The sequence below is a fragment of the Anoplolepis gracilipes genome, chromosome 1 (genome assembly GCF_047496725.1).
Source record: "Anoplolepis gracilipes chromosome 1, ASM4749672v1, whole genome shotgun sequence".
Taxonomy (NCBI): domain Eukaryota; kingdom Metazoa; phylum Arthropoda; class Insecta; order Hymenoptera; family Formicidae; genus Anoplolepis; species Anoplolepis gracilipes.
This window is the reverse complement of record NC_132970.1, coordinates 23,109,422-23,137,097: the sequence shown is the minus strand read 5'-3', so window position 1 is coordinate 23,137,097 and position 27,676 is coordinate 23,109,422. Positions and strand designations below refer to the sequence as shown.

Genomic DNA, 27,676 nt, shown 5'->3' with positions numbered 1-27,676 from the left:
ATTTTTTTAAATAAAATATGAATAATACACGAAATGTACTTGAAAATCAAATGCGTAAAACTAGCAGAATTAAACGCAACAAATAAGAAATATGTATTTCAGAAAAACTTAATTAATTTAGAAATTTAAAATACAATATAAAAAAAAATGTATTTTAAGCTGGTTTTCTCTCGTTTTTATCCGAAGGATAAAATGCACCAAAACTATAGATCGTAAATAATCGTTGCAGGTTAATGCAAGCGCGGGATCGAGAACCCCTCAGATGTATTCAGAATTGCTCGCCTTCCCACGCGTCGAGCATGCCGGAACTGCCGCCACCCCCGCGGCCGTCGTCGGGAGCGTCGGTTTCGGCGTCGACATCGACCGCCGGCGCAGCGTCCGCCGACGTACTGGCGCAGGAGTCGACGATGTCTCCGGTCAATCCCATCCCCGGGATCGGAACTAACCAGACGGATCCGCCGACGCCGACGTCGCGACGCGTACGATTCCAGGGGGATTTGGATGTCAACGATCACGGCGCAACGTCACGCATTCCTCTCTCGCCGATGAACGATCAGAACTCGTCGTCGTCGCCCTCGCCACCGCCCATGTCGTTGTCGAGAACGAATGTATCTCGATCGAGGAGTTTGCAGCCCGACGAAGTCGCCAGCACATCTTGGGGTACGTAAAATTCGATAAAAGAGTTTGTAAACAAAAGAATAATTTTATTTTAAAGTTTATAATTGAAGTGACATTGTTTTCATTTGAAACATATGTTTGCAGGAACGGCTGGCACGTCTAGGTCAAGACTAGACGGCGAGGATGACGATGCCGAAAGTTGCTGCTCGACGTGTAGCTCGTCCAGCAGCTCAGACGAGGCCGCGGCCTACGCACTGCCACCTCGACGAGCTTACGGCGGCGTCAGAATATCTTACGTGCCGAACGACGCAGTGGCGTGCGCACGGAAACGCGCACCCGCATCTTCATCGTCGTCGAATCAAGCTCAGCGGGATGCGGAAAAGTGCGTCGTGTCTTGATGACTCCTTCTTCCATACTTCACGAGTTTTCAACGTCGTGTCGTCGTCCTCGTGATCATTTGGGGAGAAAACGAGAGGCACGACACCAGAAGAAGAGTTCCTACAAAGAACGCACTTTTCAATATTTTCCTGTGACATGCACATGTGTCTTGCACTGCGCAAAGCATGCATGCGCGTTGAAAATAATACTCATTTAATTTATGTAAATATTGCGAGCTCTCTTCCGGGACGATTGCCGCGCGCCGTGACGTTTCAGCGGATCGCAATCGTCCCTCTATTTTTAATACCCCATTAATGTATTTGATAATAATAAGGACGACTTAAAAAATAATCCTGTTTGTTTCCACTGTCGACATTACCTGCTGCTAAACAAAAAGTATAATGACGAAGGTATGCGCAATTATTGGGCATCGCTGTAATAGCCTATGTTCTTTCTCCGCAACCAATCATTTATGTGCAAGATCTTAGCTGTTTAGCGTGAGTATACCTTTTGATTACGCTATTATCTTCCCGAAGCTGTATTCGATGGTTTAGCATTTCGTGCGATAAACGATTCGATAATCGCTTTCATTTAAGATCATTTTCAACGAAAATGTTAAAATCACACGGATAAAATATAAAGAGAAATATTATACGCGTATTAATTAATTTCTAGATTTCATTTCTTTTGTTACGAGAATAAGTAATCATTCAATTACAATTTTTAATTAACGAAATTAAATACTTTCTAAGATTGATAGATCATAAACGTAATACAATTATTTATATGTATGAATTTTTTATGCGGAAATTACAATGCGACTTTTCCATAACGAATTCGTAAACGTCAACGTAAACACGTCTAAACAGACCCACCAGGTCTAGTTGAACAAATTGATTGTCCACTTTCATTTTTAGACGCGCGCGGTATGGAAATTTCTGAATGAAAGCAACGAGGCAGGAGCGAAAATTAGATTTACAGTCGAGTGGCGGAAAGAGCGAAAGTATAGTAGCTCTTCTTAGAAACAATCCGTCACGACGCTAGTTCACGGTTGGTCCCGATGATGGTATTCGTGCTTTCTCTCATCTGACAGGAGCGCATTAAACGCTCCCGGGGAAGATATTGTATCTGACAGCACGTCGGATTAGCCATTAGCCCCTTGAATTTTTCATTCTTTGATCTTGAATCTTTTGAAAGATCATCGTTAGCATATGCACGAAGCGTACAATCGTACGCCGTTAAATGTATTACTTAATCGACATTTTGAACGATGTCCGTCTCACGTGTTCAAATGACAGAAACATTTGAGATAGAATCTGGCAAGTCGAGTGTCTTCGATTAAGATATAACGAGTTGTCTTGATTAAACAGGAGAGATTGTTCACTCTTTTACCTATTAATTCTCCTTAGCGCGATAACTTATTTCTTGCATATCGATATATTATATTTTTACTTTTTTTTTATAAACCTTGAAAGTGGCGTTTTTCTAATTATTTCCCTTTATATTTTTCGGATGGATCACATACAATTAACAATGAGATATATTCAAATATTGATTTATTGAATTATTTAATACTACATTCAATATTCATCGCTGCTTTATAAATGAACGTAACGGTATTGTAATGACGATATTTAAAACAGTTGAGATTGTAGAGATAATGGAGAAGATATTTTACCAAAATTTACATTTTTCAATAAGTAGCTATGTATCTTGATTAAAAATTATACGAACAGGAGATCAAAATGGACGAGTATAATTTAAAGATTCTTTATTATCACAAATAAGTTTTTTTTTTTTTTTTTTTTTTTTTTGTAATATGAATTCGGCATATTTAATGTAAAGCGATATTTTTTAGGCTTGTGACACGTGGTAGATTAGATTAGACATAGTATATAAAAGAACTATATATATAAAGGCTAAATCACTTCTATATAATTACGGTACACAGAACAAAGGAAGAAAATTTTAAGAAAAAACTGCACAATAACATAGCGAGTGAACGGCGGAAGTAGAATGAGAATCGGATCATGTACAGTTAAAGATCGACCGAAAAAAGAAAATAATTTAGCATAAAAATAATTACTGTTTGGCAATGAAGAGAATTTTTTTTTTTTACGCATGGGCGCAGCTAGAGATATATATAACAGGAAGCGTGGCACGATCGTGAGGAGAGCATGCCTAGGGAGGCACGCCGAGGCACCTCCACCAGGGAATATAATTGGACACGCCTTTCTTTTCGCACTGCGCGAAAATTGGCATCGCTCTACGTATGGCGCGTGAACTGGGCCATGATTACGCAACTATCGCGTGCGAAACGTGATTTCCGAGTCGGGCGCTACGCGATATAATTACACATTCGAAAAAAATGCGCCCCTCTCTTTCTCTGTATCATTACCTCAAATCTTGATACACAGTAGTTTTGTGATTTATTAGACAACACAGAATCGAATAAACACAAGTCGCACAACCGAGACAAAGCTGGCATTCACATTCGCCCAAAAAGTGAGAAGGAAAAAAGTTAGACATATTTATAAAATTATGAGAAAATATAAAAATTGAAAAATAATAATAATTAAAAATTATGTGACATCTAAAGTTTCCAAAATTGTGATGGTATTTTTCCAAAACATGAGAAGATCATTTCGGTTTATTTTACATCGTCGGAAAGATTCTCGCGTGTTTCTGCGACAGCTTCCGTGAATGTAAAAATATACAGATTTGCTATATTATAATCCCCATCCACATTCATTGGCGACACGATAGGGTTCATAGCCACTCGTTATGCCTGAAGGATGGCAACGCTATAGGTATCGGATTCGCGCTATTCTACCTGGCGTCTTTACCGATTGATCGATGACACATAATACGGTCGTTATAATCGTTATAAGCGAACAACCGAGAACCCAGTCTAGGTGGAGAAGCAAGGAGAACTAAGGAGAAGGAGGTGGTGGAGAAGAAGAAGAAGGAGGAGGCGGTGGATAGGAAGGACAACATGCCTCCGTGACTTCTTCTCGAGGCCGGCCGAGGGAGAGGCCGCATTCCGTGCCGCGTGCAGGAGAAAGCCTCTCGTACGCGTTTTAGCCGCGGGAGCCGTCCGAGGACGCAGACGTGAGCGAGCAAACTTCTCTTTCCTCCTCGTTCATGCGTCCGTTACGTCGCACGGACGTGTTTCGTCTCGTCCTGTCGATGAAATTCCTCGTCGATCGAGAACATGACTCGCGGCTACTCGGTTTTGGCAATATGTATACGTATTGCGATAGTAGCGGATGTCGTATGTCCCTTTAAATTACGTGCCTCTTGTTTCTTTTTATTTTCAAAGATGTTTACATAAACGGCTTACCTTCCTTTCTCAAATTAATTCGATTCAATAAATTTATAATGGATTTTATAATTATCAGAGTGTATTTTTTTTAGATTTTTTTGTTACTTGTGGAGTATGAAATGGTAATTTAATATAATTGTATTAATTTCAATTTTTCAATTATTCTTTTCGTAATTACACGGCGCACAACAATTAGAGAAACGCTTGAATTTTCTTAAAAAAAATAGAATAAAATTCAACCAGCTGTAACTTTGTTAAAAAATGAACGAAATTTAAATTTAAAAAAAGAGTTTTAAAACTTGAAGTCTCTACTTTCGGGAGCTTACTATTATTTTTATGTTTCTGTAAGCTTGGTCATTTTTACATGTAGAAAACTACGAGTTGAACGAAATGCGAAATTTTTTTCTCACTTTGTGAGTCTGTCACGTGTTTAAAAAAAAATCTACGAAAACTTTAAAATTTCTAATGTTAAAGTTTTTCCTACAAAATCGTTTTTTTAATTTGTCTACGATTTTTTTACTGACAAGTTACCGTCGATTAAGTAAAAAAATGAGACATAAAAATAATGGTGAGCTTTCGAAAGTAGAAAATTTCAAGCTTTAAAATTCTTTTTTTTTTTTAATTTAAATTTCGTTCATTTTTAACGAAGTTACAGCTGATTGAATTTTGTTTATTTTTTAAGCAAATTCAAGTGTATTTAATAAAACTGATAGAGACGACTTAATATAATAATATATAAATACTAATGCTTTTTATATACGATATTCATCTCACGCTATAACACGCTGAGAATCACTTGAATGAATAAAGGCATCTACGCAACGCGTGTTTCGTAACGAGGATTAAAAAAAACTGATAATTTGGTGAAGAAGTTCTCGCTGAATAACTTCCTCAATCTCATAGTTACGTAACGTATATACACTATATTACGTACTTGAAAGAAAATAGGATTTATATTGATTTTCTTTTTTATTCAAAGTAAAACCTATATGCGAAGAGTAAACCTTTTAGTTAAACCTTTTTTTCCTTCTCCTTTGCGTTTTCTCAATGATCCTTCTCTCTTCATTCTGATCTCCTCGACGAAGGCTGCAAAAACCATTGAAGGCTACGGGGTTGTCGAGCTCGATCATCAAGTACCTGCGAGCAAAAATAAACGCGTGTCCCTCTTGCCCGCTTTCCATTCTGATCTCCCGGCAACCGGTAAGGAACGACACTATAGGGCAACCGTATGGGGAGAGGGGGGGCCGTATGGGGGGCCGCACCTGTATACCTGCGCATACCTCGATATCGTCTAATTGGGTAACGATATTAGGACTCGAGTACCGCTAAACGGCCGCCGATAATACAATATACACATATGTGCACGTGCGTATCGAGGTTCCCCCCTCGCACGCATCCCTTCCCCCTCCCCCTCTTTAACCTCCACTTTTTTCTCCCTTTTTCGCGATAATTTTGTGCCATTTAAAAACGCGGGAAAGCGAGGCGTGCCGATCCCAGGATGGCATCGCGATTCGATATCACTCGGTGATAATACTCGTTTTGCATTCCGATCGAGGCTCGCGTAAAAAGCACGCGGCTCGAGAACCGCCTCTCGAGCGCATACCAACGCAAACGACTGCGCAACAGCTGAATGGAAAGCTACGGTCGAAAAATTTACCTACTCGAGGAGAGAAACGCAGTGCCCGGCGATATTCAGCGCGCCAGAGGAAGGGGATGGGAAGGGGAGGGGGGGGGGGATCTCGAAAAATTTTTATCCGGATGAGTGACGCTCGGTAAACTCGCTCTCGCCCTCTCCGAAATGAGACGGAGAGATCGCGTGGAAAGAAAAAAAAAAAGACACGTGACGAATGTCAATATCTTGCCCTTTAAGTCGCGATTGCCCAAAACGTCAAATTGGCGCTTAAATTTGACAGTTTGTGATCTTGCCGGAGCAACGCGTATGTCAATATGACTCGATTCTAGACGCGAAACGTATGCGCATCTGAGATGCGACGAGGATTATGTAACGTGATTTTTATTTACGCAACGCGCCGCGCGTTTCAAGGTAATTCAAGCTTACGGAAATGGCACAAGGTACAGTTTCCATAATTTCGCGTCGTGAAAAAAAAAAAAAAAAAAAAAATAATAAACGTAATTCATGAATATAAAACGTTTGAAATTAAATTATGCAATGAAACGAGAACTTTTTGTTAAGGAAATGCGTTCATTCTTACATCTATGCTTCGCGTATGATACCGATAATTACATCTCTCGTGTTACGAAAACCGGCAAAACCGCATGAATATATTGCACGTATACTTATGATTCATTCGAGCCTAAGATATTTCTAACATAAGATATACATTGACATCAACTATCGCAATGTTGTCACCGCATCGGTTACACTCTCTCGTATATCTCGTTGGTTATCTCATAAGCATAAAATTGCCCGGCTTACGGTATCGCGCAATCGAAATTCCTCCGGCGGTCAGTCATATATGTTGTAAAATTATTTATTATCGTATTTTTAATTCGTCGTGCCTCACGTGGTGTAAGCCAGCGGTACCTGTTGCGCTAACCTTGTAATCGCATGCTTTTCACATTTTAGAAATCTTGTCTTCTCGTAGACGTAGACTTTAAAGCGAGCCGATTGTCTCGTCTAAATTTACCGGCGACCACATACACGCGAAAGCAACACATCATGATGCATTATTGCGAACGCGACGCACGAGGGGAAGAAACGCACGATTTGCACAGCATTAGGAACATCGCGGACAGAGGACTGTTGTTTGGCGACCGAGCGGCGCGAGAACTCCCGCGGTGCGGACGTCAAATTTGCCACATGGCACGTAGAGTAAAGATCCGAGAAGAGAGCGCGCATCTTCCTCGACGTCATAATTCCATCATCCCATCGGAGTTTTCATCGGAGAGCTGTGGGCTCTCGCTCGAGGAAGCCAAGTGTTCGAACGAGCCAAAGCCAACTCCGACGAGGACAGGAGGAGGAGGAGGGGGGGGAGGACAGGCAGGTAAGAAAGCGGGCGAGCGAGTCCTCGGCGAGGGAGATGGTGGGAGGAAGCGAGCGTAAAGTGAGGTTTCGCTCGCGGCGTCCGCCGTCCGCTCGCTCGCTCGCTGGAGTAGTAGAAGCCGACCCGTCAGTCGATCTCGCGATCCCGCGGTGGTGGTCCGTCGTCGTGTTATTATCTCTGGCTACGCGCTACCTGTTGCATCTCGCATCTTCCAGCCGACTGGTTTCTCTTTTCTGCGATCTCGTGTTATTCGCAAACTCGTCCGGTCGACGGCTAGCAAAATGGCCGCGCGCCGAGGAAGTTGTTGAGGAGTGTATTGGAACCTTCTTCCCCGGTTCTCCTCGTGATACTCTGTTCTCGCGGGGCGTATTCTCGACGATGATGCCGACGCGGGGACGTCTTGGATAGGATCTCTCGTGGAAGAAGGACCAGGCAAGCTCGAGAGCCACGGGTAAAAATTGATTTAAGTTTACCTATCATTTAAAAAGAGGAACCGCGCGTGCTGGGGGTGCGGAATTTTCTTTTACACGCTTTTGAAAAGTTACACTCGCTTGTGAATAATCCTCGAGACGGTGTTGAATGAACAAGCGTAGCGTGCGATAACATCGACTCGCTACGAGGTCGACGGCATCCACCGTGTTCACTGGTTACGTTCTCCATGAGAAATATGTTGATGTTAGGTGCCGTCAAACATGACGCAAGTGTAAACCATAGGAGTCGAGTATCACTTCTAGCGCTCTTTAGCGTGAAACGTTCATCAATTCTCGCCTTTCGATTTCAGAATAAACAAAACGCGAGAAAGTAAGAGCTTTGACGTTTCTCGCTTTAAATAACGTTTTGAATATAAAGTAGATAAAATATTAAAGTTAAGGGATAGAACTCGTGTAATATTATTTCGCTTAATATTATTTGTATATGGAAAATTGCATCATCAAACTTGACATATAAATAAGAAATGAAATTCAACTATTATCAATTTTATTTAAACTAGAACATTTTAAGCCCGCGCCATTTATTTTATGTATGTTTATATTGTGTGTTGTATGATTATTATTGTGTATGTTAAAGTTAAGCGTTAAAGTTTCTTTTCCGCAATGCTAATTGATTATTGAATATTTAATTTTAATATTTACGGTTGGCTTTAAGAAATCATCCTTTTTTCTTTTTCTTTCTTTATTTAATATTATATCCCTTCTTTCATCATATACAATACATGCATGTATAATATAAATACCTTTTTTGTCTCTCTTTTTCTCTACTTCGTTTTTTTTTCAACTTTAATTTAATTTCTTTACAAGTTGTCGCATAAACTGTCAAAATTTGACAGCTACAGACGACACGCGCGAAGCGAGTCGCAATAACGCATATGACAACGAGACATCGAGACAATCAATCAACATCTCGAAAAAGAGGCAACAATATGTAAATAGATGCCTTTTTAAAAGAAAAAGATTGATTGTTAAATATTTAATTTTAATATTTACGGTTGGCTTTAAGAAATCATCCTTTTTTTCTTTTTCTTTCTTTATTTAATATTATATCCCTTTTTTCGTCATATACAATACATGCATGTATAATATAAATACCTTTTTTGTCTCTCTTTTCCTCTACTTCGTTTTTTTTTCAACTTTAATTTAATTTTTTTACAAGTTGTCGCACAAACTGTCAAAATTTGACAGCTACAGACGACACGCGCGAAGCGAGTCGCAATAACGCATATGACAACGAGACATCGAGACAATCAATCAATATGCCGAAAAAGAGGCAACAATATGTAAATAGATGCCTTTTTTTAAAAGAAAAGAGATAAAATTCAAACATGTACTTCATTTTTTCTTAATTATGAAAAATTGATTGAGAAATGCATTGACGCGTTTTAAACATGCATCTAATCGGTAGTAAAAAGATTGATAAATTTCCAAGTTCTTGCCTTTTGTTTCTCGATAAATAATTGTACACTAAATTAAATTGTGTTAAATTGAAGAGAAAACTTTACCTTTAATATCTACTCAAAGTTGAAAGGAAAAGAAAATTGTCGCGATTACGGTTAATTCGTTAAATATACCGGCGCTAATGATAAAATAATAGGGGAGCGAGATCGGATCGGTCGCACTCCAATTTCAGTGTCATCTTTACCGCAGAGCGAAACTCGTCAGGGAAGATTCTTCAATCCGAACGTCACGAAACGACCGTTTCGTATTATACCGTTCTCTTATTCAGCTCTCGGTGTCGTAACATCGCGGTATCGGGTTTGTTTATTTCGAGGGAAAACAGAACGGCGAACGCCGACGGCCAACGAGAACGGGATGTTAATGAGTTCGACGACGTTCGGCTTGGAATGCCGGACTCGCGCTCTCCATAATACATCGTCGCTGCGGCGTGTTCTCCATAAACGTCTCCTCGCGAATTTCCCCCCTCCCCTTCCCCCCTCCCCCCTCCGCCACCTCTCCCCATCCCGTCGCCCCTGCGTATCTCTCCTCCGCCTCTTCTCTCGCGTTCGCGAGATAACATCGCGACCGTCGGTCCAGGTACGAGAGCCGCGAAGTGCAAACGAGCAGCGATCGACAGAAACGCTCCCGAGCGGCCAAGGCCGCTCGAGGAATGTCGTCGAATAATTCGATGTCGAGTCGCGGTCGGCGATCGGCGCGCGGCGTCGCCAAATCTGCTTGAATCAACTGTTTTTTTTTTTTTTTTTTTTTTTTTTTTTTTTTTTAGGTCAATCGTATTTTTTAATCGTGCCTTTGTGTAGTGGGATAATTGCATGGGTAAAAGTGTAAGCAGAATATAAATCAAAGGCATTTTCAGTCACGTTTTGATCGATGAAGATAAAATATTCCCCTCTTCCTTCTTCATGTATGTATGTATGTTTATTAACTATTTAAAAAATGAAATGTTTTAATATATGTATATTATTCACATGAGTAATTCGGATAAAATTTTAAGACAAAGCGGCTCATTAATTTAAATAAATAACTGATTTTCATATATAATTATATAATATTTATTTAAAATTAATGATACCGCGCACTCTTGTTTCGCATGTATCTCCTGCAATTATATATGTAAGGTTTAAATTTCACATAAAATTCTCGACTTTCATTAAGCGTCATCTGATATCCAGCGTGTCGTGAATTCATTAACGTTAGACAACGTTCGCAATTACACGAGCAATTAAGTTGTACTCTCGGGGAAACACCGTCGTTAGAATTCAGCAAAAAAAAAAAAAAAAAAAAAAAAAGTCTCAGGGACGCGCGAATCAGTTTTGCGTCGCATTCGTCGAATAAAACACAATAGCGAAGCCCTCGAATCCGAAGCGCGTTTAGAACACGAAGGACACCTGCCGCTTCCGGCGCGGCGTCGCGCCGACTTCCGTCTTGTCGTCGCTTCCTTTCGCCCTTCACGAGTTCTCGCGCCGAGAGACTGATTGCGAGGACGGGATCAACGGCATTCGCCGGAATCCGGAATGCCAGTTAGCTTTCCAGGACGTAACGAAGGAGAACCGTTCCACGTTCCACGTACGTGTTGCGGTCTTAATCTCCGCAGTACCTTTTCTTCTCGCCCTGCGACCTCTCGTCGCCGCTCTCTCGTTTTATGCCTCTCGCCGTGCACGCGGGCTGTGACGTATCAATGAGAACGATCGGTGGCTCTTTCCCGCGTTTAAAAGGCGAGCAGTGACGGACTTGGTACTCTTTCAGGCCCTAGCTAAACTAAAGTCTTTGTTTGAAGTTATTTAATTTAAATTTTATTTCCTTTATTTCCCATATTTTATATACAGTCGGACCTCTGATCCTACGACAAAAATTTGAGAGTGAGGGTATAATTCTCCTTTCGCGGTCGTAGCATGAGAGGATTTTTTGTCGTAGGATAAGAGGTCCGACTGTACTACACTAGAACATTTTATGTATGTTTATATTGTGTCGTATGGTTATTATTGTGTATGTTAAAGTAAGCGTTAAAATTTTATTTTCACAACACTGGGGTAAACTCGGGTAAGATGGCCATAGTTTTTTAAAATGCAAAAAAGATACTTTTATTTTTTGTTATTTTTTTAATAGTGTTTGACATATTATCTTCCCTGAAGCTTAAATTACGTAGTATTATCGAAATTAAAAGGAAAAGATTTAATAGAAATTTATATTATCAAAATAGTACAACATAAGTATTGGCCATCTTACCCAACTTTTAAGGAAAAGATGACCATAGGGACGGACCATAGGGTGGCCATAATATTTATAAAAAAATAGTGAAAACGAAAATAAAAATTATAGGTCATATAACAATTTACATATCTTTATAATATCTTTATAATATGTCTAACGTTGATTACGATAGCTTACCTGTAATTTATTCGACGTTGTAACAGTTTTTAGTGGACAAATGAAAAACTTTGCAGATAGTTAAAAGTAAAAATATGATATAAAATTCACAATATCGTTATTTCGAACAATGTATGCACATAAACTACTGTAAATATCGATCATCTTAATGACTAAAAAAGCGCATTATGTGAGCGATTAATGAAAAAATTACAGCCTCTGACCATCTTTTCCGTATGGCCATCATAGTTTACCCTAATTGATTGTTGAATTTTTAATTTTAATATTTACGGTTGGCTTTAAGAAACCATCCTTTTCTCTTTTTCTTTCTTTCTCTTTCTCTTTCTTTATTTAGTATTATATCCCTTCTCTTTCTTTCTTCCATCTCTTCTTTTTTTCTATTAATTACACAAATATAAATTACATATTAAATATACATATAAAATCATAGGAAAAGTTTATACATAGGTTCATCATACACAATACATGCATATATAATATATGTACCTTTTTTTGTCTCTCTTTTTCTCTTCTTTGTTTTCTTTAATTTTTTTTTAACTTTGCTTGAATTTAATTTTTTTACAAGTTGTCACATAAACTGTCAAAATTTGACAGCTACAGACGACACGCACGAAGCGAGTCGCAATAACGCATTTGACAATGAGACATTGAGACAACCAATCAGCATCTCGGAAAAGAGGCAAAAATATGTAAATAACATGCCTTTTTTAGAAGAGGAAAACAGTATTTTTGGTTATATATTAAGTTATTATTTAAATAATATAATTTTCTTAATTAATAATAATAATAATGAAGATTATTTAATTATTAAAAAACTTACTTTATTGCATTTATTATCGAATATGTCTTAATTTGACATAAAATATTTTACAAACCTAGTAAAATAAATATAAATGTATTTAAAAAAAAAATAAAACTCAAGGATAACATTTAAAAGAAAATAATTTAAAATTGTTGTTTACATATAAGCTTATTTTACGCAAAATTAGTTTTTATTCGAATTGTTTATAACTCTATTATTTAAATAAATAACTGAGATATACACTTAAATTGAACATACTGTGTATATTATATATTTTTATAATCTATTTTTTAGTCTTTCTTAGAGAGAGAGAGAGAATTGATCAATAGTCGGTTTTTGAAGATCGATATTATCGTAAAGATTGATGATATGTGGAAAAAATGTTCGCATATTCCACGACAAAACGTGTTTAAAAATATAAACCTTGATGCGCACGTTAAAGTTGCTCATTTCTAGTATATATATTCCCAACTATGTGAGAGACTAACAAAAGAATGTTTAGTGACTGTAATGGAATTCGTGTACATGACTAACACAGGAATTTTTGAAAAGTTCATGTGTCAGCATATCTGAAGTAATTTTCGATTTAAATAGGATGTTCTAAAATTGTTTGATTTAATATTTTTCTTAATATAAATTAGATTAATTATTATTTTTCTTAAACATTGAAGTAATTCTCCTGTTTCGTTATATTATTATCGATTAATTTTATCATAATTTAAAAATAACAAGCGCTTCCGTGTATATCGATACATCTATGCATCCATATCGACAATAAATAATGACTTGCATTAACAAAGACGAGCCGTATGAGATGCACGAGATAGTCATCTTTTATATTTATCTTCGTTCTTCCTCCGCAAGAACCGCATGCGGTTTATCTTCATCAATGCGATTCATCAATTATTTATCGCGCGCATCAATTTCGCAACCTAACACGTTGACAGCTCCTGCCGGATGATCGTCCATTTCCCGGCACGCGAAATCGGTAATAACTTTGGCTTCTCTCGCGTGTTTCTCTTCCGTGCTGAACGATATATCCCGTAATACCTGCTATTTTTACGTATTTATACTTCTCGCCGTCTCGAGCAAGGTCATCAGAGGAAACGAACTTTATCAAAACGTTCCGGAATGCTTGCTTGCTCGCTTGCTTCAAGTTGCACGAAGGATAAAGGAAATAGCATCTATCTTACCTATGCCAAGCATCTTCAAACTTCTTGGTCTTGAATCATTGTCTTGACATATTTGAAATTTCCGTGCTTCCCTATCGGATTTCGATAGTATAAATCTAACATAGAGTTTATAATATGAAATTCGATAAATTAATTTTTTTTTTTTTTAGTATATTATATACTTGTAAAATATTTTTAAGGGGAATTTTCTCGTCTGTCTATCTTCAATTATGGCACTTTGCCATCTGTCTTGACGTTGAAAAATTTTAATTCAGATTTAACGTACGATGTGAATTCCTTAATTACTCTTTACGCAAACAATCCTCTTGGTTTCCACAATAATTAGCCTCTCTTGATATATGCTCGGTTTGGAAAACAATGCTGCACGCTCTTCGTGTGTATATATTTAGCATATATATTTTCCTCTCGCGTTTATGCTTCCCACGTAGAAATCCGATACCTGAATGGAAGCGTTCATCGCCATCGGCGCCCCGATGTGTCATCTATTCCAGCAAATCTTACAACGCGCAGGTGGTTTGAATCCGCGATATTTTCACGCCGTTTGATTCCGTTTGCGTGACAAGTTCTTGAAGAGATGGAATTCACTCATCGACCATACCGGTCTCTTTGATATGCAAAGACGCGTTAGTGTGAAAGCTGGTGTTCTCTTTATTTTGCAATGCTTACATTATCGAGATACTCTTCCGTTTATTCAGCAAATTCAATATTAAATAAATAAAAAAAGCTGTCACTCGGCTCGTATTTGCGTATGGTCGACTGTTCTTTTCGGGAAACGCGAGTTGGTTACCGCGAATGATCGCCTTTCATGGAATCTCACGTGGAGTGAAAAAGACGGAATTAACGATGAGATAATTACTGACTGCAACGTGCCCATTGTTTGCCACCGATCCGGACGTACGCACGTACCTCGACGCGCGGTATCTTGACTTCGATGACTCATCAGCACGCCATACGCCGCAAATATAATTATATACGTTATACGTGCGCTATGGAAAGTATGCATACTTTATATTCCCGCGAGAAGCAAGCGAATATCGACTAGGAATTCGCGTTGCGAAATCAAATCTCCGCTAATCTTCCGTTAATCAGGAATGTGAATTTTTGATTACTTCGATAGCGTATTAAGTAATAGCGCTAATAAATAAATTCCGAATGTTAAATAAAGACAGAAATTTATTTACACATTTTTCGCGTGTTTTACAACTTTTACGGATACAATTTAATAGTCTCTAAATACTTATATGTATATTTTAATGAGAAAATTGATGTTAATATTTTTTTCATTAGAGTAAACTCGGGTAAGATGGCCATAGTTTTTTAAAATGCAAAAAACATACTTTTATTTTTGTTATTTTTTAATAGTGTTTGGCATATTATCTTCCCTGAAGCTTAAATTACGTAATATTATCGAAATTCAAAGGAAAAGATTTAATAGAAATTTTATATTATCAAATTAGTACAACATAATATTTATAAAAAAATAGTGAAAACGAAAATAAAAATTATAAATCATATAACAATTTACATATCTTTATAATATGTCTAACGTCGATTGCGATAGCTTACCTGTAATTTATTCGACGTTGTAACAGTTTTTAGTGGACAAATGAAAAACTTTGCAGGTAGTCAAAAAAGTAAAAATGTGATATAAGATTCACAATATCGTTATTTCGAACAATGTATGCACATAAACTACTGTAAATATCAATTATCTTTGATTATGACTAAAAAAGCGCACTATTGCGATTATTATAAAAATTACAGCCTATGGTCATCATACCCTAGTTTACCCTCTCGCGTAAATCTTGCACTTTCCATTTTTAATTATAAATAATATAATAAAGACTATATTTAAATATCTTTTTTTTTTCACTGGTAGCAGATATAATATTTAAAAGTCAATTTTCTTCGCAAAAAATGCAGGAGAATAGAAAGCCTAATATCGTTCTTTAGAACTCGACGCGTAGCTTCACAATAAGAAGATTCAGTTCGAAAATGACCTAACGAGAATTCAACCGTGGCTGAAAGAATTTACACTACCGAGAAGAGATTCGGATAGGATATAATCAGTTTCGCATGTCAGTCGTCTCGTCCTGGTTTAGAGATGACGCGATACGGCTCGCTGTTTTACAAAAGGCTTTTGTCGCGAACGAGTCGCGGAGATGACTGCAATATTTAATAATTTTATTGTTCAACACACACACATACATTTCTCTTTTTCCGCGCCTATGGCCGGGCACAAATTATATATAGCCTCTCTCTCTCTCTCTCTCTCTCTCTCTCTCTCTCTCTCTTTCTCTCTTTCTCTTCGCTCATCCCGACGATTGTTCCTTTTCCGCGCGTCCTTCTGTCCCGCCAAGGGAAATGGCGGAGGTGGTGGCAAGGAGGTCGTGTATGCGAGACGCGAGTATCCTTCGAATTATGCGACCCGAGACTCGAGGATCGATAGCTCGTCGAGGAAAAGTATGCTGCTGCTGCTTCTTCTTCTCTCTCTCTTTCTTTCTCCAACGCCACCTCCACCTTCTTCACCTGTCTCCTCCACGCCGCGCCAAGCACACGTCAAACTCTTCTTCTGATATACTCGTTACGTGTTTATTTTGCAATTATTACGTTCTCGCGCGTCTGGCATACCGATGTACATCATCGCTGATTAACGGGCACGGGAGTTGTGCAAAGAAAAGCGAAACACGGCGAAAGCTACCGGCGGCTTGTTTGCGAGTGCGTTTACGTAGGTGTACCTCGTGTTCCATTAGAACATTAGTATGTTTCCGGTAAAGTACAGAGATACTTCTCCGCTATTAAATCTCTTTCATATGTACTGAGATGGAACAAATGTATGTCTCATTATTGTTGAGTATCTTTTCTTACGAAACTCTTTTACTTTGCGTATTCAATTATTCTTTCATTCGATTTAATTTTAAGTTTTAAAATACTTGCGCACACGTTAATTTAGATTACATTTTAATTTTTTTAATATAATTTACTTCATTAAATGTTTTTTCTATATAATGTATTTATTGATTTTTCAACTAACTGAGATACTGCAAAATCTATGTAAATGTACTGCTCTTACCGCCATAATTTTATTGTAATTTAAAAAAAATTGATTACATATCGAAAAAACTAGGCTTTTTTCAATATTTGTAAATATATTATTTTTTATTTAAATCCTATTATATATGAGGAAAATAATAAAACTTTTTTTTCTTCCATTTATATAGGCACACATAAAACAACATGCGCAACAAATTTCCCATAATTGAATGTATAAAATGTGCGAGCAGATTATTCGCATATGTGAAAAATCTTTCTTCGCACAAGTGATTTCCCACGTATCTTCATGAACGGGTGAATTAAGAGGCAAGCGGTCGATCATGCAATTCACACAGTGAACGTCTTCACTTTTCACCTTTCGTAGATCTCACGCAAATCTTCTCCCCATTCAAATCTTACGAACTCGCGTGCCAAAAAAAAAGTTGCTCGAACACGATTTCGTAGTAAACTCATGCGAAGATTCTCACTTTTTACGAATGAAACTTTCACTGTGTATTTACCTTTTCACTTCTAAGATATGATTATATATGATCGAACCACTCGGCATAATTAAAATTTTCGTAATAAAATAAAATAAGTAATATATACTTGAATATAAAAATTAAAAGAAACTTTGGAGAAATTATGGAATATCTATCTATTCTCTTCCTTTCTTTAAATATTTTAATTAACACACATACAAGTCAGCTTGCAAATGTCAAATTTTATATCGTTATAATTATTGGCACAAAAAATCGAATCCAATCTATCGCTATTAAGAGACTACGTGTCTTCTTGTGTATTCAGAAAAAAAGTAAGTGTCAAATCAAAACTTACGGTAAACTAGCGTATGATGACCGTAGGCTGTCATTTTTTCAATAATCGCCACATAGTGCACTTTTTTAGTCATTATTAAAGATAATCGATATTTATAGTAGTTTATGTGCATACATTGTTCGAAATAACGATATTGTGAATCTTATATCATACTTTTACTTTTGACCACCTGCAAAGTTTTTCATTTGTTCACTAAAAACTGTTGTAACGTAATAAATTACAGGTAAGCTATCGTAATCGACGTTAGACATATTATAAAGATATGTAAATTGTTACATGACCTATAATTTTTATTTTCGTTTTCACTAATTTTTTATTAATATTACGACCATCTTTCCGTCCCTATGATCATCTTTTCCTTAAAAGTTGGGTGAGATGGCCAATGCTTACGTTGTACTATTTTGATAATGTAAAATTTCTATTAAATCTTTTCCTTTTAATTTCGATAATATTACGTAATTTAAGCTTCAGGGAAGATAATATGCCAAACACTATTAAAAAATAACAAAAATAAAAGTATGTTTCTTGCATTTTAAAAAACTATGGCCATTTTACCTTATCAACCGAGTTTACCTTATAAACTCATATAAACGCGTTCATTGTTTCATATACGCAACAATTTATAATTTCCTTAGAAGAATTTAAAAATCTTAAATTTCAACAATATTATAATTTTATTTCAATACTACAATTGTCATTTCAAGAATAAAATAATTATTTTAGTTCTAAGAAAATTGTAAAATAATCTTTGATTTGGATATATGTTATTTTTTATCCACATTTTTCCTCTCCATTCAAGAAAGTTATTTTTAAATAACAAGAATATATTTTTCTCGGTTGAACTATATAAAATGTCTTGATCCAAGCAAATTTTCTTTGTTTAACGCGATATAATCTCGTTTTAAGATTTTGAAACTAAAGATACTGTCAGAAATGACGAAGTAAGAATATTTTTCTTTTCCGTGCATTCAGATCCAGATCGCGAGAGGAAAGTACGACTGTAGGCGTCGATATCTCGGTCTGAGCGGCGATCGAGATCGATCGTAAAATAACAAAGTTCATCGCTCGGCTTTCAGATCGGCCTCGCCGGAGCGAGCAGCGAGCGGATTGGACGCTCATGCCGGCCGAGGACGGAAGGATTCATCCCAGGAGCGCGAGAGGAAATATCGCCGGTGAACGCGGAAGTGTGACGTCGTGAAGGACATCGTCTGCCTCCTGCTTGTTTTGCCGCGTGACTAAACAGAGACTATTTTCTCCCTCGAAGGAGACTCTACGAAAGGATGTCGCGGAGAATGGAACGGAACTCGACGTTACTCGCGTCGTGTCTGACGTCGTTGCTGCTGATGCTGATGACGACGTTCTGGAAAACCGCGCACGCTCACGTGGCATTGACGTTCCCGCCGGCCAGGCAGTACGACCTGGACTTCCTGGATAACGCCAGAACGCCGGCACCATGCGGGATGCCTCGTGGTGAGTGTATTGACGATGATTACTATTATTATTAGGCCATCAGTGTACGGTGACGTCTCCTCTCCTTTCACTGCTCTCTTTGGAATTTCTTAATGCTCAATTTAAAATCAATTTTTTTCCTCCACAAAAAATATTTAATATTTGATTGCACAGTGAAAGAATGTAACGGAAAATTAATTTAGGAAGAACGAGTTGAGAAAATGCTCACACATTATTAGAGTATTCAGATTTAATGAAATGTATGGCTTGTCTCACGGGTCATTATTTAACGAAAGTTATCATTAAGTTGTTTCGGGCACGAAAAAAAAAGTATTATAGTCTCATAATTGTGATTGATGTATTGAAAGCTTTATTCAGCCTTTTATCATAATTATTACATTGTAAATTACAAATAATTAAATATTACTTTTTTTTTTAATTGGGGAAGTGCGGAGACTAATACCTATTACTTTGTTTCCGAGATACGCTGCTCAAGCCTTCGATGGAATCCGAAATTGCACTACGAGAGATAAGGGATAATTAACTCATTAACAAAAAATTAAATTTAATTGACTATGCGCTAAATATCGCAATCTCAAAGTAATCTCAAGTATACACTTTCGCCATCGCGATTCTGAAACGTACTTCAGCCTTCAATGGTATGTCAGGTGGAATACGTACGCGACGAAAACAGGTTCCCCCTCGACCCCCCCCCCCCTCCCCCGATAGCTGGCTATTCCAGTGTTGGTCTCCGGAAACGCGCAAAGCATTTTCGTTAGAGAAGTCATCTCCGCGTGCGCGCGCGCGCGTCTTCGGAGGAGCGGCGAAAAGAGAGGGAGGGGTTGAACGGGGTGAAGCGGGAGGAGAATACTGAGAGGGGAATTCATAGATTCCATGGGAAAACGACATTAACGTGGAGTCGATCTCTCTGTCTCTCTTTATCCCGGTGGGGATAGCCAGCCAGTACAACTCGAAGCGACTTTCACCGACTTGCATGAAGGGAGCGCGAACCTCTCGGTACTCGCGGCTATTATCTTCCATGTTTTACATTTACCCTAACTGCCAATACCCAGAGCCTCATCTAGGTAGAAGGGAAAGAATGCAAAGGAGTCAAACAGATCTTTTCCAAAAATATGTTTTATAAAAAGTACGATAGACCTGTGTAATAATTTGTATTGAAATATAAGATAAAAGTATAAAATAATAATACAACGGAAATACTGTCGCGATAATTAATTAAATATTTAATTTGATGAGTTAATAAAATATAATAGAATCTGGAATTTTCAGAGATTTTTTTGTACCTGGAAAAATCATGGAATTCTCATGGAATTTTATTGGGACTCGAAGAATTTTTTAAAAATTATTTAAACCGTCATTTCTTTCTCGATCTTTAATTTTTTTCCAACTATTAATTTAAAAATCTAGCGGAGTGAAAAGTTGAGAATAAAAAGATTATGATTGCACGTTCAGCGTTTTTACATTGTTACATCGCGCGAGCGTAAGCACGAGATACAAGAATATTGTTACAATCATATTAAAATATAAGATAAAAGTATAAAATAATAATACAACGGAAATACTGTCGCGATAATTAATTAAATATTTAATTTGATGAGTTAATAAAATATAATAGAATCTGGAATTTTCAGAGATTTTTTTGTACTTGGAAAAATCATGGAATTCTCATGGAATTTTATTGGCACTCGAAGAATTTTTTAAAAATTATTTAAACCGTCATTTCTTTCTCGATCTTTAATTTTTTTCCAACTATTAATTTAAAAATCTAGCGGAGTGAAAAGTTGAGAATAAAAAGATTATGATTGCACGTTCAGCGTTTTTACATTGTTACATCGCGCGAGCGTAAGCACGAGATACAAGAATATTGTTACAATCATATTAAAATATAAGATAAAAGTATAAAATAATAATACAACGGAAATACTGTCGCGATAATTAATTAAATATTTAATTTGATGAGTTAATAAAATATAATAGAATCTGGAATTTTCAGAGATTTTGTTGTACTTGGAAAAATCATGGAATTCTCATGGAATTTTATTGGCACTCGAAGAATTTTTTAAAAATTATTTAAACCGTCATTTCTTTCTCGATCTTTAATTTTTTTCCAACTATTAATTTAAAAATCTAGCGGAGTGAAAAGTTGAGAATAAAAAGATTATGATTGCACGTTCAGCGTTTTTACATTGTTACATCGCGCGAGCGTAAGCACGAGATACAAGAATATTGTTACAATCATATTAAAATATAAGATAAAAGTATAAAATAATAATACAACGGAAATACTGTCGCGATAATTAATTAAATATTTAATTTGATGAGTTAATAAAATATAATAGAATCTGGAATTTTCAGAGATTTTGTTGTACTTGGAAAAATCATGGAATTCTCATGGAATTTTATTGGCACTCGAAGAATTTTTTAAAAATTATTTAAACCGTCATTTCTTTCTCGATCTTTAATTTTTTTCCAACTATTAATTTAAAAATCTAGCGGAGTGAAAAGTTGAGAATAAAAAGATTATGATTGCACGTTCAGCGTTTTTACATTGTTACATCGCGCGAGCGTAAGCACGAGATACAAGAACATTGTTACAATTACCTTGTCCCGATGTCGTCGGAGATTCTTCCCCCTCCCCCCCTCCGTAATTTTCCCTTGCGAAAGCGTAATTAAGACCACACCATAGATGGCACCGCGCTGGTGCTGTTACGTAAGCGACGGAGAAAGAAAGAGCTGTATCATTACACTGTCGGGTAACGCGAATTATCCGTTGGTCTTAACAAAGGGAGATGACGAGTCTTCTCCGCGCGCTTCTTTCCGCTCTCATTTGCTCTCTTCGCCATCTTTGGCGCAGCGATTAATTTGTATCGTGCTATCCTGCTTCTCGCGAGCATAGCATTTTCTCACGTGTCGCACAAAATTGCGAAAAAGTCGTGTAACTGGTCGTAGAAAATTGCAGGCTCGGGCGTGCGGTTGCTCAGTGACATTTAATCGACTTCACTGCAATTGATAAATTAAAAGATTACGATACGTAATTCGTTTCTTTTCCACTTTTCATCAGTCGATTATAATTCAATTATTTCTTGATATTCTTGACAGCTTCTCTCGTCGTCTCGTTTCTTCCAAATTTTCAACTCTCACAATTTTTATATTAAATAAAAAAGTAAATTTGATTCAACTGCATTTACGATTGCGTTAACACGTACCGGCTGGCGCACGGCTATAAATTTTTCTTTCCGCGATCGTAATTTAATCGAGCCGCTCCGACGACTCCGCTCGGTCAATGGAAGAGAAGAACCGCTTTCCTTCCGGAGACGCTTGGGGAAGCGGAAGGGACCGGTAATACTGGAAAAGTTGATTAAAAGTACCGGAGGCTAATCAGTTATTTGCATTTATATTAAATTAGTATGTAAGCCTCGCGAATTCGTCGCGTCTCCTGTACGAAATTTCATCGCTGAAGGGATTTACATACCCAACATAGAATTATAATCACTGTAATAAAAAGAAAATCGGGGAACAATATTACATAAAATATTGAGAAAATTGCATACATGAAGAAAGTGCAACGTTTTCCGAAAAATTGATAGAAATAAAAAAAAAGAAATATATTTTTCATTTTTTAATCTAAATAAATTTCATTAATTTTTAATGGACAATTAAATACGTTTATATAAAAATATCTCGTCTTATAATATTTTCAAGACAAGATGAAATTTTACCTACAATTATTTTTATTCCGAAGCTTTGCGTCGCCTTCGAAAGAATATTTGAGAAAAGATTGAATAATTAATAGGCGAGAGACACGGGTATTTTTGAAGCGCCTTTGAATCACAATGTACATATATATATTCGGCATTAAAGGTACGTGGCCATCATCGAAACGGGTCGCGAGCATCCAAACGAGGCCAGTATCGGCGTCGCGGTATTTAACGGTGATGAATTTTTAAGGTTAATCGACGATCTATCATTGTCCGGTTATACGAAATATTGCGACACAGTCACGGCCTAATTTTAATATTCCGCATTTCGTTTTCCAGGTCATGTCAAGACGTCGTTACTGGCAGGAAGCAATTTCAACGTCACGTGGCACCTCGCCTATCCCCACAGGGTGAGTAAAGCTGCTTACAAGTTCTTTTTATCGCACGACACGAATCTTACGCGCGATCTTTCTCATAAAGAGTTTTTGCCGTACTAAATAAAACGTTATAAAGCGAATAAAATAATTGGATGTGGAGAAAAAAAAAACATTCACTTTATATTATAATACAGTAATACGTAATTGTAAAATATATTTATATAAAACTTTCGATGTATCAGAGAGGATTATTATATGCGTCTTTACAGAAGACTATAAAGCAAGTTTGCGATGTTCAAAAAATTAATTAGCAAGAGTATAAGAAAACGGGAATCTCTTGAGAATGCCGAAAATAATCTTGAGGAATTATCTCCTTGAATATGTGATGACACCGCATTATTTTTTTCTTCGCTCCGACGCGCAACATTACCGATGCTGATGTATATTCATTTTACGGTATATTGAAATTCCATTACGTTATACATAGTGAAATAGCAGGATTTTCATACTAATCTTTATTTTATACCAATCTTTATTCCACGTTACTTTCGTGTAAATTATGAGGATATTTTTGTATCATGGAATTATTTTATTACATATAGTTTATTTATCGCCTCGCTTCGCTAATAAAACGGAGAGGAATCTTGAATGAAGCAACGGCTCATTTTATGTTTCGTCTGGCCGTGTTGAGAATTGCTCGGATTTCTCGCGGATATTTTGCAGAGAGAAAGGGAAACAAAATGTGTAATGCTTGCGTGGTTACAACCGCCGTCGGCGTTAACTCTACGTACGTACATCTTTATTTCCGAATAAACGAGCCAACTGCTTAAAAATCGTATCAACGGTTACGTGAAGACGGGATAAAATCGTACGCATGCATTTTATTATTTATGCATCGGAACTACTTTCTCCGGAGCGCTGAACTTTCCGGACATTACGTTCCTTGAGCGCGAAACGCGTTCAATATGACGGGCCATTATTCGTGCACTTATTTATATAATATTGCATTAATATATATATATATATATATATATATATATATATTTTTTTTTTTTTTATTAATATAGTAATTTAGCATTTTATATAGCATGTATTACAATCTGCACGGTGAATTGTTGTAATGATAGTCTACGGGATTGTAATGAGAGTTTGTATAGATTCCCATGAGTTCACATGTAACTCTAGGATTAACTATAGATTGAAATCTAGATAAATTAAATTTAAATTACAGTGAACAGCTATTATATCGATTACGCGTGCACAATCGGTCTTGTCGAACGTGATTCTCTGGTCAACCGAAGGAGAAAGCTTTACGATCCTTTGGAGAAAGCATTGGTATCGAAGTGCGAAACGTAAAATTAAAGGCATCGCATGTTATCAAAACTCTAAATAGTAGTTCTTGCTGTATCAAAAGCAACTTTCATCACTTCTTGTCAATTACAAGAGAAAAAGAAAGACGCTAGGTGTTCGTAGAAAGTGTTCTTGGATTGTAGAGCACTCCTTTTTTTTATATTTGAGAGACAAACCGTTTAGCCTTTGCAAAAAATTATTATTGTGCAGAGTGAGATTATCGTGTAATATCAATTAAAACCATTTAATACTTTTTTACAATTTTTTTATTAAAATCAATAAATAAATTTCTTAATTAAAGGAAAGGTTTCATTATAAATCTTTACTATCTTTATACAGTCAGACTTGTCAAATCATACTGTGTAAGATTTTAGAAGAACAATTTTCTGTCTAAATTACACTAATAGTACAGATATAAATTCTGTCTTTGTCATTTAAATCGATCAAGTGCAAAATATATGCAGTATCACAGTATTTGCTAATAATTTATCTGTTTCAGTTAATTTTTTACACCTAGAAAATTTTTGTTGAAGTTGCACGATCATTTTTTTGAATGACTTTTTTACAATTTTTTATTAAAATCAATAAATAAATTTCTTAATTAAAGGAAAGGTTCCATTATAAATCTTTACTATCTTTATACAATCAGACTTTTTAAATTATACTGTGTAAGATCGAAAATCATTCAGATCATCGAATTCCATTGTCTCATGCATTCCATACACTAAAAAAAAAATTTTGCTAATGTAGATAAATTTCTAGATGTCTTAATTAAAATTTATCGCTACTTTTTGTATATCTGTTAGAATATTATTTGTCACGTATAGAATTTATAGCAGCAATATTCTAGCAATACCTTTAGAAAATTTAGATCCCATTGTCAAATATTAAACACAAATATAATTGTCCTAGACAATAGAGTTTAAAGATAGACATCAGAGAAAAATTTTCTGTTTAAATTACACACTGAAAAAAAAAAATTTACTTAATCTAACAAAATATTTAGTTCAATACGTTCAAACAAGTATTTATTTAAATTAAGCAAAAATATATTTGAATTAGTAAAATATATTGTCTATTTTACTATTCAGCAATATATTTTATTGATTCAAATATATTTTTGTTTAATTTAAATAAATACTTATTTGAACGTATTGAACTAAATATTTTTTTAGATTAAATAAATTTTGTTTTCAGTGCACTAATAGTACTGATATAAATTCTATCTCTGTCATTTAAATTAATCAAGTGTAAAATATATGCAGTATCACAGTATTTGCTAATAATTTATCTGTTTCAGTAAACTTTTTACACCTAGAAAATTTTTTTTCTAGTTGCAAGATCATTTTCTTGAGTGTAGATTTGAGTTATCTCACACGTACATACATCTAGTGCCATTTATAATTGTACTTTGCTCTTAATTTTTTTTTACAATAATCTTATTTTCCTAGTACCCAAAATAATAGCGTATAAACAGTGTCAATAATAATAATAATAAATTCCTCATCGCTCATTAACGTGCACCATGGCAGGCAAGCGAGGAAACGTTGCGGGCTCGATAATCATCGCCACCGGTCGTTTGTATTCCATGTACGAGTACTCGGACACTCGACACTATCCTCAAGACATTACAGATTTGTCCGCTCGTGGTCTACGAAAGGAAAAGAGCACGTCTTGGACAGACTCTCTCTCTCTCTCTCTCTCTATCTATCTATCTCTGTTTCTTTCTTTCTCTGCCTACGCGTTACTCGTCGCTCAAGGTGACACGCGCTGAATTATTCACAAGCGTGGTCGCCTCGTAGGCATGCGGCCTATGAGTAGGCCGAATAGAGGCGGTTGTAAGTGGCCAACGTGGACGCGGTGCCTGGAGAACCTCCTGAGCTAGTGGAGATCGGTATGCTGGGTACCGTAACTCGAACGTCCGCCGATGACGATCGCTCGGGCACGAAGGCGTCGTTTCGCCTTCGGCTAAATGTGCAAAACCCGCGATTCTTACTTGACGAAGCGTGCAGCGAAACCGTGCCCCCGTGTATGCAGCAACGACTTGCATCTTGGAAACGTTCTCCATTGTAGTGTGATTATTCAATAATCCGCACTTTTTCGAAACGCACGGTTTGAATGGAGTTACATCTTTGTCTGAGATGTTGCATTATATTATCACAGACAATAAAACCTAAAAAAGATTTTGATTAAAAATCAAAAGGAAATATAAATAGGAATAAAAGTCTTATTCTTTGCTTGACTTTAATTGACTTTATTTTGATAAATTATTAATATGAAATTTATATATATATATATATATATATATATATATATATATATATTCTATAATGAAGTAAACATAAGAGAGATGAGATTGACTTTAGATTCTAATCAAAGAATTTTTAAAGAGAGATGCTGAATAAATTGTATATAAGATTACTTTCATATTTTCATAACAGAGATCAAAACCTGAAAAAGAGAGGAATAAAACCTTCTTCTTTGCATAACTTTAACCGACTTTATTTTAATATAATTATTAAAATTTATTGATTTATAGTAGAATAAAGAAAAAACATTAAAAAAATAAAGTTGACTTTAGATAGAATACATAAGAGAGATACCGAAGAAATCATATATAAAAGATTGCATTATCCATATTATCACAATAGAGAATAAAAAGTATGCAAAAGATTACTTGGTTAAAAATAAAAATATAGTAGGAAATATAAAGAATTCAATTAATTTTGTTTTAAATAGACTATTAATTTGAAATTTATTCTTCAAGGAAGTAAACCTTAAGAGAGATGAGGTCCTCGACATTAGACTTTAGTCAAAGAATACACATAAAAAGATATTAATAATAAGAAGAAATTTTCTCTCTCCTATAATGTACTTAGATTCATAAAAATATCAACCACAATCGCGAAAAGAATTATTTCCAAATATGCAAGAAAAATGTAATCTCTCCTTCTTAGGAAGACAGTCGCCAGCTGGTCGTTAACGGGATGGACGAAACGCGCGCGATAAACATTCGCGCGGATTACATTACGACATTTAGGGACATTAAAATCTTGACCGCAGCCTCGGCACGAGAAAAATTCGACAATAACAACCGTACCTGCTGCCGAGAGTGCAGGTGTGTTCATCGTGCGAAGCAGTACCACGTCGTTGCGGCTGCCCGATCCGATCTCTTCCCTTTCTCTTCCTTCGCCCGACGCGACTTCCCGAGGTGGGAACGCGCGACCATCGTTTCGCTCTCCAACGCTCGCGT

The 27,676-nt window shown here is 36.4% G+C and overlaps 2 protein-coding genes across 8 annotated transcripts in view; both read left to right on the top strand.

Annotated features, from left to right (window-relative positions):
- LOC140664668 (uncharacterized) overlaps positions 1–1,347 on the top strand; it is a 132,722-nt gene extending 131,375 nt beyond the window's left edge. For all 4 annotated transcript variants that reach the window (XM_072890015.1, XM_072890008.1, XM_072890024.1 and 1 more), the window contains 2 exons: positions 230–660; positions 763–1,347. In XM_072890015.1, the coding sequence (XP_072746116.1) occupies positions 230–660; positions 763–1,016 (685 nt within the window). In that variant the 3' untranslated portion in view covers positions 1,017–1,347. The remainder of the gene's footprint in view (positions 1–229; positions 661–762) is intronic.
- Positions 1,348–7,428: 6,081 nt separating this feature from the next.
- Positions 7,429–27,676, top strand: part of Nahoda (DOMON-like domain-containing protein nahoda) — a 34,608-nt gene continuing 14,360 nt past the window's right edge. For 2 of the 4 annotated variants that reach the window (XM_072889986.1, XM_072889968.1), the window contains exons 1-3: positions 7,430–7,777; positions 18,605–18,998; positions 23,036–23,106. In XM_072889986.1, coding sequence (XP_072746087.1) covers positions 18,809–18,998; positions 23,036–23,106 — 261 coding nt within the window. In that variant the 5' untranslated portion in view covers positions 7,430–7,777; positions 18,605–18,808. Of the gene's footprint in view, positions 7,778–18,604; positions 18,999–23,035; positions 23,107–27,676 lie in introns of all 4 variants that reach the window. The other 2 variants (XM_072889978.1, XM_072889961.1) reach the window with 2 other exon arrangements.